The 18,276-nt window shown below is 25.6% G+C and overlaps 1 protein-coding gene across 1 annotated transcript in view; it reads left to right on the top strand.

The window, feature by feature from the left end:
• LOC145831430 (uncharacterized) overlaps window positions 1-18,276 on the top strand; it is a 46,616-nt gene that overhangs the window by 24,862 nt on the left and 3,478 nt on the right. Inside the window, exons 14-20 of the mRNA XM_082938687.1 lie at window positions 862-951; window positions 1,192-1,323; window positions 4,196-4,261; window positions 4,559-4,612; window positions 8,249-8,315; window positions 13,618-13,732; window positions 14,539-14,581. Of these exons, the coding sequence (XP_082794813.1) occupies window positions 862-951; window positions 1,192-1,323; window positions 4,196-4,261; window positions 4,559-4,612; window positions 8,249-8,315; window positions 13,618-13,732; window positions 14,539-14,581 (567 nt within the window). The remainder of the gene's footprint in view (window positions 1-861; window positions 952-1,191; window positions 1,324-4,195; window positions 4,262-4,558; window positions 4,613-8,248; window positions 8,316-13,617; window positions 13,733-14,538; window positions 14,582-18,276) is intronic.

Below are 18,276 nucleotides of genomic sequence, written 5' to 3'. Positions count from 1 at the left end.
CATATAACTCTGAAGGGTTATAAAAATATAGGTTTGACACGCGATATAAACGCATCATTTAAAAATATGTTTTCGATAATTAAAATTAATATTAATAAACTTTATTGCATGCTTATTATGTAACTCAAAACTGACTGAACCGTGATTCAACTCATTGTAAACTATATTTAATTTGCAATATTGCTCGTAAGCTTCGAAACAAATTGTTCTACACACCATTAGAAATCAAGCATTCGATAAGACAGCTTCATAAAAGTTCTTTACTTCAAACATCAGTAGAAAGTTTGTATCTGATTATTTCATTGGAAAATCATACTGCTTTCACATTTGCATTAAATTTTTCAATAATTACAAGGCAAAAACTTGTAGTTTTTGTTGAAATCACGCCAAATTTTCGTCTGTCATGCTAAACATCTTAGAAGTTTAAATGCATCCTTGAAACACGTTAGAATTTATTTAAACGGCATGATATTGTTATTTTTAACTTGAATTTGAAGCATGCTTAAAAATGTATGAGCTTTACAGAAATATTGATTTTGTGTTGTAAGTTAAAATGATACTTATTTGTTTAAAAATACATACAATTTTATTAAGTTTAACAAATAAGGTTTTACTTCACTTTTAATTTCGTACTTTCAATGTTAGAAATAAAAACTTTTATGATCAAAAAGGTCAACAAACTAATTTGTAACCATTTAAAACAAAAGTAAAAATAAAATACATTTAAGTTTGCGTTTAAAGTTTTTTTATATATAAAACTTTAAGTAAAGTATAAGTATACAAAAAATTAGTAATTAAGAATTATTATTCTTTAACATTTCGTATAACTGTTTACATTTTCAAATATATATAAACAAACAGCTTCACCATCACACGGTGTGCCACCCGTGAAACCTAAAAGAAACAGCCAGTCTAATCAAATGAAAAGTCCAGTGCATTCAATACCTAATGGTTAGTATTATTAAAATAAATAAGATAGTTTTAATTGTGGGTTGTTATAAACGAAAACAGTTTTAATGCTTGTTGCTTATAAAAAAAAATAATGGTTAAATACTATGAAAGTGATTTTACAACAGTTATAAAAACTAAATATAAGTAACGCAGTAAATAAGAAAAAAGAAGAAAAAAATATTACACCTACGTTTATACGCTTCTTTACTAAAATAAAAGATAATTTTATATTTATTACAGCCTCAGACAAGAATATGCAAATGAGGAGGGTAAGTCCCACCAAAGAAGCCCCGAAACCGCGTCCATTTTCCACCATGGTTACCACGGCAACCGGCCCTTATTCCATGGCAACCAACAGCCAGCCCGTATCAGGTTGTGATAAATTGATATAAATGTACTTTTTTGGTTAAATATATAAAAGTTTTAAGTGCACAGTAGTTATTGTATTACTCAGCAAAATTAAGTACATTATTTCAAGTAAATATATGATAATTATAAAAACAAAGTGTTAATGTAAATTCAATATGTTAATATAATACAGTAAAATTAAAGCAAAAAAAAAAGATATATGGATAAAGTTAGGCTCATTGCGTGGTTATAAACAAATTTTTTAAGTTTCTAAAAAACAAATTATAATGAGTACTTAATGTACTGAAAATCTGAAAACTTTACAATAATTGTTAATAAAGAGTGCAACGAAAAGAATCAAATACAACGTTTAAAATTTTATAAAGTAAAATTATTTTGAACCCACATTTTAAAACTCCGTCTACCTCAGATAAATTTTGGTTCAACTATTCAAAAAAGAAAAAGTTCCAAAAGTAGTTTTAAGTATTGCACTCCATCAGTTCAAGTTTTATTGATCAAAAGTTCTTTACTGTTGTTAAAAACTTCTGGTTGATAAAGCTTATACTTCTCTCCTTGGTATGTTGTAAGCTTTGTTTGCTGTTTTAAAAATCAAAATTTGTAATTCCGTTACTTCCTTCATTAACTTAAGTAATCTACGGTCAGCGTCTGTATATCGTAGCATGCCTTTTTATAATAAAACAGAACACATATATTTAACTTTTTAATAAGTTTTCTATATATTAACACACATAAAACATAAATGTGATATTTTCAAAGAAATCATTTACGTTTGGAACGGTCCAGGTTGCCCGGAACTTATTTTTCAGTAATTAACCATGCTTTTTAAAATCAAGTATAATGTTTTAACCGCTAAGCGCTGCCACAGAGCACTTTTTTTCGATTTCAACTTCAAACATGATGCAACCTGCGGGAATTTTTTATCTCTGCAGATTAAATAAAATTTCCACAACTAATGAAAAATTTCGTTTGTGGTTGCTTGAGTCCTGCATTCGAAATTGCAATTTATTTAGGTCAAACAAAACTGTTACATAATATTTATTCTGAATAGTTTTTTTTAAATTAATTCAACAAGGTTGTACGTTCACTACATATTTTTTTAATTTGTTGGCAGGTTAATAGGATAAAAAAATATTTCAAGGTAACTACACATAATAAGACATTTTTAACTACACATAATAAAAGTTGATTTAGGTTGATCTTGATTTAAAACGAGTAGTACTTTTTATTCAAACAGCTGTAATTATTGAGATTCATCTACATTTTGTACGAGGTGTCTAAATAAAGTTTAATTATTTGAATAGGTTGATATGAGGAAATAAAACTTTTGTTGAATTTTTTAAATATATCAAATATTATTTATTAATATAATATGAAATTATTAATATTAATACTATATTAAATATAATAAAGTTTCATAAATATATTTACAAGTCGAATGTGTTATAAAGTTAAAGTCAAAATTTTATAAACAGTAAAATGGTTAAAAAAGGTTTAAACCTTCAAGGTAGTATAGAGCTAGATTTAACATTAAACCTCTATTTTTTTTTATGATTTAATATTAATGTTAAACAGTTGCGTAACTTGTAGCATTTTAAAATATTTATAATTTTTTTTTTAATTGAATAAAAGCTTAAAGTGAATAATAAGTAAAACTAAATGTTGTTATAAACTGTTTTAGTATTAAGTTTTATAAGTATTTAAAAATCAAGTTTGTTTCATTTTATCACTCAGGCACTATGTTAATCTTATCATTTAATTTATTGTATAGTTAAATACTTTATACTAAAGTTAATAAAGAATAATCAAGCTTCATTTAAAGTTTAGTACTAAAGTGTCGGCATTCATTTTCTAAGATACATCTTAAATATAATCGTAACTTGTACAACTTATTTTCTTAAAATTATTCATCATAAAAAATTGTTAATAATTTCAACAGTTTTTTTGAAACTGTAGCTTGCTAGAACTTTAAAAATTCCCTTATCATCTCAAAACCGTTAAAAACTTACAGTTCCTATATCGATTATTTTCAGTTTAAAATTCACACAGTTTTAAATTTATCATTTATTATCTAATAAGTGCTTTCTCCTAAAGTTATCAAAGAATTTCTTTCTATATATGCTTTATATACTAAAGTATAGGCAATTTTTTTTGAGATAAAGTTTTACCACTAACTATGAATACTGTTATCTGTTTTCTATTACCACTTTAAAAGTAATCTTTATTTACATAGCTTAGGATTTTCTAAACATTTTTTCTGCATATAATATCAAATCAAAAATTTTTTGATAGCACCTTGCTAAAATCTTTGAAACTTACTTATCATTTCAAAACCGTTAAAACTTACCGTTTTTATTATCGATTATTTTCAATTCACAATAAGTTTCGGCCAAAAAAACCTCCTGTAAAAAATCAATGCGCGCGTTAATAAATTAAGAAAAAATTTTTCAAAAACCGGCACCAAACAACATCGACAGACGTTTGTCGAAGCAGAAAAAAATCTAGAGAACTTCTCTCGTTTTGATTGTCACGTGATTTTAAAGCGAGAGAAGTTCTCTCATTTCAATAAAAAAAAGAAAAAATCGGTTCGAGGTTAAAACCGGCTGCCAGAGTCGAGAAACCTCAGAACTGAAAAGTTTTTGCTCGAAAAAAAGATTGTGAATAAAACTTTATGCATTGTTTGATAAAACTTCAAAAAAAAGTTCAAATATTTTTGAAATAAAAATAAAAAGTTGGCTTCGATTGAGAGCGATTTAGAGCCCACATTTTTAATTGAATTTTTTTCGTAAAAAATATTTAAAAAATGTGGATTTAAACCGCTCTGCATTGAGGCGTGACATAAAACTTCGAATTTTGTTTTATTTTTCACTAAATTTAGGAAATAAAGAAGCAGGAATTCAGCAGAGGTCACATTCGACTTCCAATTCATTTCCAAACCTTCCACGTTGGTTTTTTTATTATTATATATTTTATTCATTTGTTTGTATTATGTGTATATTAAGTTATGGTTTAGCTAGTTTATTGTTTGTATTGTTAATGTTTTTTATTTATTTTTTTTATATCAAAAGTAGTGAACAAGTTGGTAAAAAACGTTATAAGACTTGAAAACTATAAAGGGATTTGGGTAAAAGCTGATACTTTTTGAAGCTTTATATTTAGATATTTCAAAAATAAAATTTACAAAAGTTTGAACAAATAATAAAAAGGTTTTTAATTAATAAATAATAAATATGTTTTGTAGCAAAATTGCCAGAGAGAACGCCTGAGTCTTACATTACTGACGATGAATTGGAAGGTATATTTATAAATTATTACTTAAATTATAGGATAATTAATTTATGTAGTTTACTAAAAAATATGCAAATTTCCATATATTGTAAACACTAAAACAATTAGAATAAAACTGTGTTTATACTTTCTATAAAAATATTAAGTTAAATATCTATTAAAAATAAAAAGTTTATTTAATTTAAATCATAAAGCGATGTATTTGTGTGTTATACGAATAAATTCACAAGCAATACACATTACTGCAACAAGCATCAACATGGCTAATTGAAATATTAACTTATAAAAAAAATATTAACCAAATAAATCATGCACATATATCAGCCTGGGGCCACATATGAGCACTCATACGCAATAAACATATTGTTCAACGTGTAACCCGATATCCTGCATTTTGGCGGTACAATGCTGTTATGCTTCTAGACGTGATAAACTCTGCGTGTATTTTTTGAGCGCCCAAAAATATCTAGAGAACTCTCAGCAGTGTCTGTTAAATACTAACAAATTTGTCTGTTACTTTTCAATGAGTGAGCTTACTGAATTAAAAACTGTTTTCTTTAGAATATAGTGTACAAAAGTTTCTGTTACAAAAAACTCATGACAAAGAGTTTGTAAAGTGTGTGATGATAAAAAATGCTAAATAATTTTGTTTGTATGAATATCAGCAAATGTAGTCTGTTTTTCGAGGAACTCACCCCGCGTATCACAGCAGTGTTTCAGTTTGTGCGATTTTCTCCAGCAGATGTAGTTTACAAGTTTTTGCGATATAATGTATCGAAAACATTGTAAAATGTTTACAAAAAAGTTGCTAATTAGTTTTGTTTCTACAAACGTAAAGCCAGCAACATACTGAAGTCTGTTTTGCGAGTAAAATATCACACTTCACAGCAGTGCTTTTTCATAAACTTCCAGCAGATGTAACTTACAAATATACACACAGTTTTCGCTCTGCCAGCTAGCAGCTAGCAGATACGAAACTTCACTGTTTCAAGCAACCAGATGCAAAACGAAATTGTTTGTAATGACACGCTGCGAACCGAGCAACCGAAATGTCAAAATGTCATTTCACAAAAGTTGCACACCATCTGTCCATCTGTCCATTTATACTTTATTATTTTTGTAAAGTTTGCCAATAATGGTATTCTTTCTTTATTTTACATGTAAACTTTTTGGTTTTCAGCTTTGGAAGCAGGAATGGTTATATAAGTAATTGCAAGTTGTTAAAATCGTTTGGTAGGCTTTTAAACTAGAGAAATAAAATTGCAAAAATTTTGCACATTTGATAGGGGAAACTGCTTTGATAAATTATTGAATTAATTTTTTGATAAGTTTATTTCAACTCAAGATACAGTAGAATTTTTATTCAAAGCTAGCTTTACTAAATTACTTTTTTACTTCGGGTTAGTCATAAGTAAATATGCATCGAATTTCTGTATAGTTTAAAAATTTATAAAATCTACAAACTAAGTTTTAAGTCTCATTAGTTAAGTTAAGTTTACATTGAGGTTTAATGTAAATAAAAATAACAGTATAAAAGGTTCAATGACTTTAGTTTAGTTGGTAATAATTCAGTTTAGTAGATAATAAAGGTTGTGTTTTGCAAAACAACAAAAAGTTAAACTGTTGAAGTTTAAAAAGTTCAAGCAAACATAGTTTGAAGCTTTATGAAAATTTACCAACAGAAACTTAAAGTTAGTACACGTCAAAATAAAGTTTGTTTCAAAATCATTTGAAGTATCAATCACCATACCTTTATAAAGATTCTCGTGAAAGACTCAGATTTCGCTTTGTTACGTCATAGTGAACGTTGAGTCATACTGAAAACTGAACTCTCCTACCCAGTTTCCATGAAATGTGTCAAATTTCACAAAAGCTTTATCATAATTTCGCATTTATCAAGATTTCCGTTGCTTGCGTTACTACTTAATATAAGTTGTATATTGTTAAATTGAAGTAAATTGAAAAGAAATGCTTCGTAAAACTGTAATACTGTTGTACAATTAGTTTAAAAAAAGCTGTTATTATTTCAGTAATATTTTGCCGTTGAAAGTTGCAATTTTTGGTGTCACTTTTCTACAAATTTTAATTATTGCTAGACTGAAAAGTCTATTTTTTGTGTTTCAGAAACAAAATGTGTTTAAAGTTGTTTTGGTTTCCAAAGAAAGCACGTTTGAAATTTTTGTTAAAAGTTACACCAACAGTATTAACTTAAAAACAACAGTTTAGATTGTTGTGTTGTTAAAACTGTGTTTATAAAATAACATAATTTTTAAAATGTCTTATTTTCGTTTTGAAGACGAATCATATTTTTATCTGCCTTTTTAAAGTTTTTCAAGCAAAAGCGCGCAAAAACGAGCTAATTCAAAACTTTTGATTCAAAAAACAACTCAACAATACGTTTCACCGATGGTACGTGGCAAATTAGTCTCGACACGGATGGCTGACCGCAGACTGAACCTCCCCAATGTGACGTAATAATCATCTTTCGCACTGGAGAGAAAATGTTTCGCAAGAATCGCGCGCTATCGGTTGAATATTGTAAAACGTTTTTTATTCTTAACTTTTTCAGTTTCGCAGAAATCGCACAAAACTTGAGTAAATTAAAAGTTAAATTTAAAGCACAACTTTAAACTCGCAAGATGTTTTTACTTTATTTAAGAAAATATAAACTATTTATTTTTTAGATATTTGTTATCAAATTTGTGAAACACAAAAAGTACCCACATTAAATCTTTGCCTTTTGGTATAAATTAACAAACAATTTTATCCTAAAGAGTTTAAGTTATATAGTAGAAAACTGAATTTACTGGTAGAATTGAAATAAATTTATATCTCAAACTACTTTTACTTATACTTAAGTAAGTTAGTTTAACAGAGGTTTCATTCTGTGTTTACTAAGTAATTAATCTTTATTTTATGAATTTTTAATATTCTTGTGACAATAATTCTTAATTTTTTCGCTTGTGTTCCGTTTTAGTGGCTCCGGTTTTAATGCCTGAGCCAAACTTTTGACAAAAAGTTATTAAATAAATAACTACCTAGTATACTGTATACTAATTGCCAAAGTTACCTTTCTTTTTTTGTAAAATAATCATAAGGAGTATTTGACGAATACTAGTGTATCTTTAGAACTATTTTTACACCAAATAACATTTTAAAACTTACGTAATAGTTTATAATTTATTTAAGTTTGTTTTTACCAAAGTTTTTAGCTTAAAAAACATTTAAATAAGTGGATCATGTTTAGTAGGTACTTCCATGAAATAGAAATCATACTTTTTGTTTGAACAAATTTTTAAAACAATGCTTCAAAGTAGAACTGCTGGTTTATCCTTAACGCATTAAAGTTAATACTAAGCTCTTAAAAATACAGTTTATATTTTAACTTTTATCAAATAAAACCCATACTTTTTTTATCTACTGTTCAAGTTTTTTATTTTGTATCAATATAAACTAAATTAAAGCCTCATATTTTGTGTTCACGTTTATAAGTGATTAGAAAAGGATACACAAAATTACAAAGCTAGCAAGCTTTATAAGAATATTAAATTTTACCAGTAGCAATCAAGTACTTCTATAAAGAATTAATTGTTTTTTTATGTTTCAGTAATTTATTCTTTAACAATTTAATTCAATATAACAGAGTATGACAATGCAACAGACGATTATGAAATTTTAAGAACTGAAAACAATCAAGTTCCAACTAGCTTGTAAGTATTTGTTTTATTACTTTTATACTAAGTACCAAGCTAAAAGTGTAACTCCTAACAAAATTTAAAATGTAATTTTTTTTTGTTAGACGTAAACATTTTATATAAACCAAATTTCTTGTTAGTTTCTTGAAGTTTTTTTTCTTTTATTATAAACTTGTAAACATTTATAAAAATACTGTCATTGCTTTAGTTCTAAACTAACATCATGGCTTTCATACAAAAGCTTAATCAGGGTGTTTTTGTTAACAGTAGATAAAACTTTTATGGTATTAAGAAGTATTGCCCATATTTATTTTCTCATGTTGTGCTCATTAATATTTTCTAAGTCCTTGTCAACGACTTTGTTTTTTTGAAGGCAATACAACACAATACGTACTCAATTAAACTATTAAATAATTTTTATTGTCCCTTTAGATGAAAAGTGTCAATTCAATTAAGTAGAGCATTAAACTTGTTATTTGATTTAAAACTTTGTATGCATACAAAAATCATTAAAAACAACTTTTCAAAATGTTATACAGTCTTGAATTGGTCTAACATAAAAGAATACTTTTAGAATTTTATATGTCTGACCATAGACAATTATATGGTTTTGTATTGCCCTAAAAATAAAAAGCTTTTTTTTATTGGACTGCCTTATTGTCAGTTCTATTGACTTTTCCAATGTCATTTTGTAATTTAGGTCAATCGGAATGCTTTATTCAAGACAAATTAAAATTTAATTGAACCTTTAAATAGATTTTTAGAAAAAGAAAAGACTTAAAAATAGTTTGCCTCTGGTCTAAAAATGATCATGTTTTAACAAACTGCACAAGTGAAATTTAAACTATTTTGTATAATGTAGTGTAATTAGAAAAAAATATTCGAATTCAATTGTAAAATAATGAGGAAGTATTTTTCAATATGTTTTAGAAATTTTTTCCAATTAACGAAAAAAAAAAACAGTTGTTTGCAATTATTTTAATAATAAAACAACTGCAGTAAGTAACAACAAATCCAAAAAAAAACTTAATTAAACTTTTGGAATCGATTTTAAGTTGAATTGCAAAACACTTACTCATAATTTTTTAGAAGTTTAGTGAACGGTTTCAGCTGCTGAATTTAATTATCAGCTGTTTGTAGCTGCAGTTTTTGTTAGTTTTTTTCATTTGGTATCATAAAAACTAAACAAAAATATTTTTCAAAGTCAGTTACAGCTGTTTGGTTAACTATAATTAAATTTAAGTCGGAAAAGTTAATGAGTATTGACTTGTTTGAAGCTATGCTAAAAATTTACTTTTTTAAAGTATTACATGAAAAGTTTTTATAAAATTTGTTTTAAAAATATACAGTTTTAGTGTTAACACGTTTTGTATTTAAGAAATAAATAATTGTCAAACAAATGATACTTGTACAAATTTTCAAGTATGTATTTGTAAGTGCCACTCAGTATAAAGCTGTACAAACGAATCAAAAAGCTTAAGTTTGTATCAATAATAATTAATTTAGTTTCCATACACTTACGTCATTTAAAAAAATCTTTTTAAACTGTATAATGTTTTTATAAAGGTAAAATTTTTAAAACTATTTGTTCCATATTCAAGTAGCTAGTAATTTACAATGAAATATAAGTAATAAAAAGGATGCAAGCTACTTATTAATGTTTTTTTGACTTGTAAAGATATTAAAAGACTAAGCCTTAATTTATTTGTTTCTTAGATTATATTATTATTAAAGATAAAGCATTAGCAATTGATCTGATCATACAACTTGTTAGCAACAATTTTTATAACATTCAACTAGTTTACAAAAAGTTTTAACTTTCAATTATTTTTACATAAAGTCTAAAGAAGATGAACTTTAAAATGTTGTACCAAATAACCAAATTATATAAACACAATATTTTTATGTCTTCTAATGTAACATTTATTATACGTTTATACTCGAGGGACTCTAATAAGCTTGTTTACTCTTTAAAATAAATTCAGCAAATTGTGTTGTTTTTAAATATAAAAACAACTTCTAAAATATCATGTTAATAAAACCGTGTAAATTTGCTTTAAAGTACATATTTCTTCAAATTACAGCGAATTCTAACAATGTTTCAGCTCTATAAGCAAACATACTCTATAAATTTTGTGAATTCAACTGCTTTTTATGTGTATATTTATTATAATTAATTATAACTAAACAGTCTTTGAAGCTAATCAATGCTATACGTTTATAATGTTCAACATTTAGCTTTTACGATATAAGTTAAAAATTTTAACTTAAACCAGTTTAAATGTAAAGTTGTGGAACTTTAAAAAAAGTTGAAAAATTTTTTTGACTTGAAATTTTTCACAAAAATGCAGACAAGTTTTAAGCTTAAATGCTGTTCCAAAACCAGCTGAACTTATCTTGCGCAATATTATTATACACTGCATTTTTCCGCCAATACGCCTTTGAAAATTTGGCGGTCTGCTATTAATTGATAATATTGTAAACACTGATATTAAATACTGTTTAATTTTTAAGAGAACTTAGAAAAAATTACCAAAAATAAACCAAATAAAAACGTCTGTTGAATTTACCTTGCGCGATAATAATTTAAACTACAATTTTGCGCCAATACTCAAATGTGCGTATTTGAAATATTGGCGGTCTGCGATCACCGGAGCGTATCGTTGGCTAGCCGGACTTCGACCAATTAGAAATGAGCGTTCATCGTACGATAATGTATTCGTCTTGCGTTGCGCAAAATGTTAAAAGTTTATGTCATATGCCCGGTTTTATAAACAAGTTACTTTTAATCTTGAGCAAACTGACTTCACGGATTTTTCTAGAAAAAGCCCCAACTTGTAACGTTTTACTGCTTGTATGCTATTTTATTTCAATTGAGGCGAACTTTAGACTTTGATATTTACGTATTAGTATATAATTTAACGAAAATTTACTAAAAATTTGAGATTTTGAAACTAAAAAACTCATTAATTTTCGAACTCTATGGCTTGAGTAAAGTTTGAAACTTGAAAATTTGTATGTTGGCAAGAACAGTTACTAAAATTCAAAGCAAGTCACCTAAAAATTCGAAAATTTGTTCTCAATGTTTTTATGGTGAATGGTTTTGGAATAAAGTTTTTTTTAGTTTTTCTACCTATGTAGATGTTTGCAGTGTTCAGTTTTTATTAAGCATATTCCTTAATGTAGCACGAATTATGTTTTCTTGTACCGAATTTTTGATAAAATATTAAAATTTGATACTGTTACTATAACAAACTTTCGTTGTTTCATACAGTACTACATAACAATAATGTTAAAAAACAATTACAAATAAATTTTGTTTTTATGATATATTGTTTTTTTCTAAATGTTAATCTCAAAGGAATATAAAATTCAAAGTTTAAACGAGTTGCACAATGTTTTTCTTAAACTTATAAAGTACATATTACATTTAGTTTTTAATTCAACGTATTTAATTGCTCAATAAATAAATGAATACGTCTTATTTCTTATAACCTTTTATGAACTTGTGTTTTATGGTATTATTATATTGAGCGGGTTTCAATTGCTAAAAATTTTTTTTTGGGTCATAAGGATTTCAATTCAGTAAAATACCATTGGTTGTCATGTATTAAATACATAGTATTTTACAGATTCAACTCTTTATACACTTTTCAAGAGCTCTTGTAATGTTTATGTTGGTTTTTTAAAACTGTCAACTAAAATCATCAGAAATATAATAGTTTAATAGGTATTGATACTGAGACAAGAAAATATTTCACATCTCTTTTTAGAGATATACATAAATAATGATTTTGAAAAAGGGTAATAAACAGATTAGTTTTTAAGCATTTATGTTTTTTGTAACAAAATAATCTCAGAGGTACTTTAAAGTCCAAGTTGAATTGAGTTCTTTGATATTTTCTTCAACGTATTTAAAATGAGCTTTTAATTTCTGTTGTTTAGACTTTTTATAATTATTATGCAATAATCATTAAATTGAAAAAAAATCTTACAAACAAATTAGATTTTAATGCTACGTGTTTTTTTTGTATAAAAGTAATCTCAAAGGAGCATAAAAGTCATAGTTTAAATGAGTTTCATTGTGTTTTTCTTAAGCTAAATAATGGATGTATGATTATTTATTTCCAATTAAATGCATTTAATTGCTCAATAAGTAATTAAGTACGTACTATTTGAAAGCTTTTATGAACTTATGTATTGTGTTGTTTATATGTTTCAATGTTATGAACTTTAAGGTTTTTATTGTTAATAAGGCATTACTAGAAAAATAAGATATACAGTATGAAAAACAGTCACTTCAATAAATAAAACTTTTTGCAGTGTAAATTTTTTCTCGATGACAAGTCGGTGGGAAAATGTTTCAAATATTTGTTTTAAATTTTTCCACTTAACTACACTCAATCAAACTCAATTCAACCGTTGTTACTTAATGCTAACTCAAACTCCCTGTAAATTTTTCAAAAAACGCTAGTTTTTAAGATTCATCGAAGTGCTTTCGGAACATCTTGAGTAAAGCAGACTCGACTCACCTGCTGTTGTGACGTAACATTAAAATGGCTGGTAACTTTCCATCTAGCTGTGTTATTTTTTTTCGGTGTGAAAAACAATCACTTGTTATCATTAGTTTTTGATGAGTTACTAAAGTCTTTTTTAAAACAAAGCGAATTTCAAGTGTTATTTAAGTAAAGTTTTTTCTGTAAACTTTATTTAAAAAACAGGTACTTTATGACTTTATTTGTTAGGAAATCACTAAAATCCGTTTTGAACAAATCCTCAAGTGAGAAGCAACTTATAAAAGTTTCAAAATATTTCTCGGTAAACCTCTTCAATCAACATCTTACACGCTTCGCTGACTATACTTTGTTGCCACAACAACTCGGTTTATTGCGTCACACTGCTCTTGCCGGTATTTTTCCACTAGCCCCTTATAAGTTTTGTGTGTTACGTCACGGTAACTTTCCGCTCACCTGCAAATAGTTGGCGCGCGATGTTTCGAGAAAATTGAATTGAGCGGGAATTGGTGGTTTTTGAAGTCAAAAGTTATAAAGTATTTAAGCAAAAAATTTTTCTAAGAACGGTTAAAAAAAAACTGAAACTCGTTTAAAAGATGTTAATAAATTTAAAGCTTGTGGTGGTTGCTAACACATCACTCACTTGTTTTAGAGCCCCATTACTTAATGTATACTTAAAACTGTACCATTTGATATAACTTGGTCGCTTTTAACAACTAAAATTTTGCAAGCGTTTTAACGACGTTAGTTAATATATTTTATTATTTAATATGTCTTAATTATCTAATGAATACTATCAACAGGGCTGTATCAAAACAAACAGACCAACCTTTCCAACCTGCAACTTTGAAAAAGTCACCCAGCAGTATCAGCAGCACTTCGGTGGGAGGTGTTAAGAGCAACGTCATGAACGTGATGGTTCGTTTTGCTGTTTGTATAAAATTATCAATGTTTGAAAATTGATGTTAATAAAAAAAAACTATTTAAGTATCTTTAATAATGTTAGTTTGATTTATATTAATTACTTTTAACTGTTTCTTAAACGGTTAGAGCCTTAATGAAATCAATTTATAAATGTCTTATTGTTTTATTTTCTTTGTTTCACTAGTTCTATATGATGTTAGCTAAGGACACTATTAACTTTATTTGTTAGTTCACGAATTTACATTTTGTTAATTAAGTTTACATCATTCACATTAATAATAATTGTTTTCTAATAAATGTACTAATATACATTGTAATCTTAAAATAGAAAGTATTAACACTAATGTAACTGTGAATGACAACTGTTATCTACAAAACTTCTCTAAAAACTTAGACATTGTCCTGTTTAAACTAACAACTTAATAAATTTATGACAAGTAAGTTAAATTTTATGCTGAATATGAATTATTTTAATATTTCCTTGTTTATAAAAACAGTTTACAGATACAAAATTAATGTTGTTTTTTACACATATGTGATATTGTTTATTTTAAACTTTCGTAACCAGTAGTTGGCAAATATTAGTATTATTCGCTGAATCTGAAATAAATATTGTAGATTCAGCTAGTTTCAATGTTTTTATATATTAACAATGATAAATATAATTATATACAAAGATAAAATTAATATAAGTTAGTTAAAATACGCATCATAAAGTCTTATGTTAATAAATGTTCCTAAAACTTAACTAAAGCCATTTGTTCTTGTAAGTTTATTGTATGTTTATTTTTCTTTTGCAGAATAAACTCAAAATGTTCAAGCCAACAACACTGACAAATCCAGGTTTAGTTTGACTATTTATTAAATTTAAAAAAACTATTACCTTATTTAACAATTTTACCAAGTTTTAACAATTATTATACAAAATGCTGGCTTAACGCGTGAAAAAGGTTCGTTTTCGTACTTCGCATAAGTTTGAGTCAATGACAAACTTGACAAAATTTTTCACAATCAACGTCGGTAGTAGCTGCTGTTATTAAGCGTGCTTAACACTTTTGTAAGTTTACTTTTTACTAATTTTGTTTATATGTAATTGACAAATGCGGAAAACAACTATGTACAATAATATACTTAATAAGGTTTTGAAAAACTGTTAATTGATTGAATAAACTTATTTAATGTTTTTACAATAGTCCACTTGGAGTTTTTATTTTCCTGTTTGTGTTAGAAACGACTTTACTGACAGTTATTTGGTTCAACTTGGTTCAGGAGGCTAGTGTTTTTATTTAAACAATATTATTTAACATAGTGTAGATAAAATCAAAATAATTTGTATAAGTTTTAAGCTTAATTCGATAAGTCTAAAATATAAAAAAGGACAAAAAGGTTATTTAAAAAGATATTAAAAGGTTACAAAGTTCAAAAAAATTAAACACGTTTCGTCTTTTTTACTTATTAACTTAATGCGTATTCTGTTTTTTGACAAATTTTATACTTTTTTATCCCAGTAAATAACTTTCAATCTTTATTTAATTAAGTTCAGTAAACTAATTCAAATTACATTAGCTGAAGCTAATTCACACAGTATTAACAAAAAAAAATTTTTTTAGGGCTTTTTTAAAAACGTTTTATTCTTATAAACTTATCCATAGCTTAAATTAAAGGATTTATTTAAACTGTTTAAGGATTGGTATATTAAGTAGTTTGGAGTATTTTTCAACTTAATAATGACTAAATAGTTTGTAACTTTGATTTTTAGATAAAACTGAATAGGTATAACCTTTTTTAAATTGCGTTACAAAAGTAAAATTTTGTCATGTTATTTATTACATTTTACTAATATTTTTTATATAATTACATTTTCTATACAAAATATATATTAAATATAAAATTTTGTACATACTTAATTAGGTACATGATAGTTCATTTCTTTGAAATTAAACAAATAGCAATCAAACTAAACAGTTCAATAGAATACATTTAGCATTTGTATTGATTTGACTACAATTGTTAATGATTTTGTTTTTAAAGCAATTAAAAACCTGTGTAGCACTTCATTTAATCTTAGTTTGTAAACTAAAGTTTAAATAAAGTTTTTTAAGTTCAAGATTTTTTTTGCAAATATCTTGTTATTAAAACCTTGAAACTGTATATTAATAGTTTATAAAATATTGAAAAATAAAACTTGTATTTCAAAGATTTTATGCATAACCTTTCTGAAAATATATCTCAGATTAAAGCCCAAAAATTAAGTAGTAAGTATCAAGAAAAAGTAGCTTAAGAACAAAAATAACTGTAGAAAATAATTTTATGCTTATTATACAAAATTTATTTCAAATTTAGAATTATAAGTTATATTATTTTAAAAGGATTTCATTATTACAGTTTCAAAAATGTATATAAACGATAGAAAACCAAAATATAACTTTATTAGCAAAAATTTAATTTTTAAAACAAATAAATCAAAATTTAAAACTTTAATAACCCGTTAAAGGTGGGAAAAGTATAAGTTTTTTAATAATATTAAACTTAGTTCTAACACATCCAAAAAGACTTAAACAACAAAACAACATAATCAAATTTTATTGCAATAATATAGATAAATATAATTTTATATAGTATAGTGTACATATATAATTTTAAAATTTACCTCATTCACAACAATAGAAAAAAAAGTTAAAATATTAAAATTAATGGTAAACCTTTGTTTTAAAATTAATTTAAACTAATCTACAAAATAATTTAATCTATTACTTAAGCTCAAAAATAAATTACAAAATATTCTTCTAGTTATAAAACTTACATGACTCTTAAAAAAGAATAAAAAATCTAATACTAATTATGCTTAAATTAAGTTTAGGCTTTAGTTATTTTAAACTAAACAACAAAATAATTTAATTTAACACTTAAACTACAAGAATAAAATTTAAATCTTATTATAAAACTTACATAACCTTTTAAAACTGAACAAAATATATTGAATATTTAAAAATTATGCTAAAAAGAATTTAGTGATCCCATAAAAGAGTAAACAAAAAATAAAAAAACAAAAATAAAACTTTAAAAAGATGAATCTAATAATAAAAGTTACGTAACCCCTATTAACCGAATAAATATTCCCACAAGAAAACTGGTTGACAACCGCTGTGTCCAATATCGTTGCTAAGCAACACGCGACCCCGCCATATGGTGACCCCTGACAACAACGTTCGCATGGCAACCACACATATGTTGGTTGCTAAGCAGTAAAATTAAAATGCTGCATTATTGCAAATTTTTTATTTAAAAAAAAAGTTTTTTTTGCAGATTTATCAATTTTTTCGGCTGTTTGGTTTTATTATTTTATATTTATTTTAAGAAAGTTGTCTAACATGCTTTTTTATTGATTTATTTTTTCGGTTGTATTATTTTTCAACGGTTTTTTTGCCGGTTATTGATTTTTCTTTTGCGAAATTAAATCGATTTGTTTTGAGGAGATTTTAAAATATTTATTTTTATTGGCTCTACAGTCGTTTGTGTATTTAAAATCCCTTTGTAAGATTATCAATCGATTTTTCTGCAGACTAATTTGCTTTAAACGGCTGTTTTGTATTGATTTAATGTTTGAATTATGCATATGTAAGTTTTCAATTTGCCTAAAGATTTTCTTAAAGCTTACAGAAAAGTTTTAATACTTTTTTTAACAATAAGCAAATTCAACCATAGAAAAATTAAAACTATATAAGTTTCGTGGGTTTAGCTTTATAATATAAAAGAAAACTTATATAAAAGTGTTTATTCGGTATAAGTAGTTTTTATAACAATTTTTTTCAAGTAATTATAAACTGTATTGATTATTTGACATGCTGAGAATTATTTTTTATTTTTTGGACTTTTTTATTTAAATATAAATAGCTATAAGAAACTTTGGTACATATTATATCTCTTTTGCATAGTAAACTCACTTAAAACCCAAAAATCTGTGTTTTGCACATTTTCTTTGCAACTAGAAAAATATTTTATAGAAAACATGTTATTGTTTAAAAACCTTAACTGAACTGTTTTAAATATAGTTACCTGAACTTAAATATTTAACACTTTTTTTCTGTTTACTATGCAAAAGAGATATAATATGTACCAAAGTTTCTTATAGCTATTTATATTTAAATAAAAAAGTCCAAAAAATAAAAAATAATTCTCAGCATGTCAAATAATCAATACAGTTTATAATTACTTGAAAAAAATTGTTATAAAAACTACTTATACCGAATAAACACTTTTATATAAGTTTTCTTTTATATTATAAAGCTAAACCCACGAAACTTATATAGTTTTAATTTTTCTATGCTTGAATTTGCTTATTGTTAAAAAAAGTATAAAAACTTTTGTGTAAGCTTTAAGAAAATGATAGAAGGTATAAAACAGTAAAGTGTTCCAAAGAAGTGTTTTAATATAACATTTACACTTTAAATTTTGTTTAAATCATAGCATTAAAGTTTTTTACAGAGCCAAAATATACTTTTTAAATTAAAATCGTATAATAATCAATATGACTTCTA

The sequence above is a fragment of the Thalia democratica genome, chromosome 3 (assembly GCF_965202585.1).
Source record: "Thalia democratica chromosome 3, ktThaDemo2.hap1.1, whole genome shotgun sequence".
Classification (NCBI taxonomy): domain Eukaryota; kingdom Metazoa; phylum Chordata; class Thaliacea; order Salpida; family Salpidae; genus Thalia; species Thalia democratica.
The sequence above is the reverse complement of the archived record's forward strand: the minus strand, read 5'-3'. Positions and strand labels throughout refer to the sequence as shown.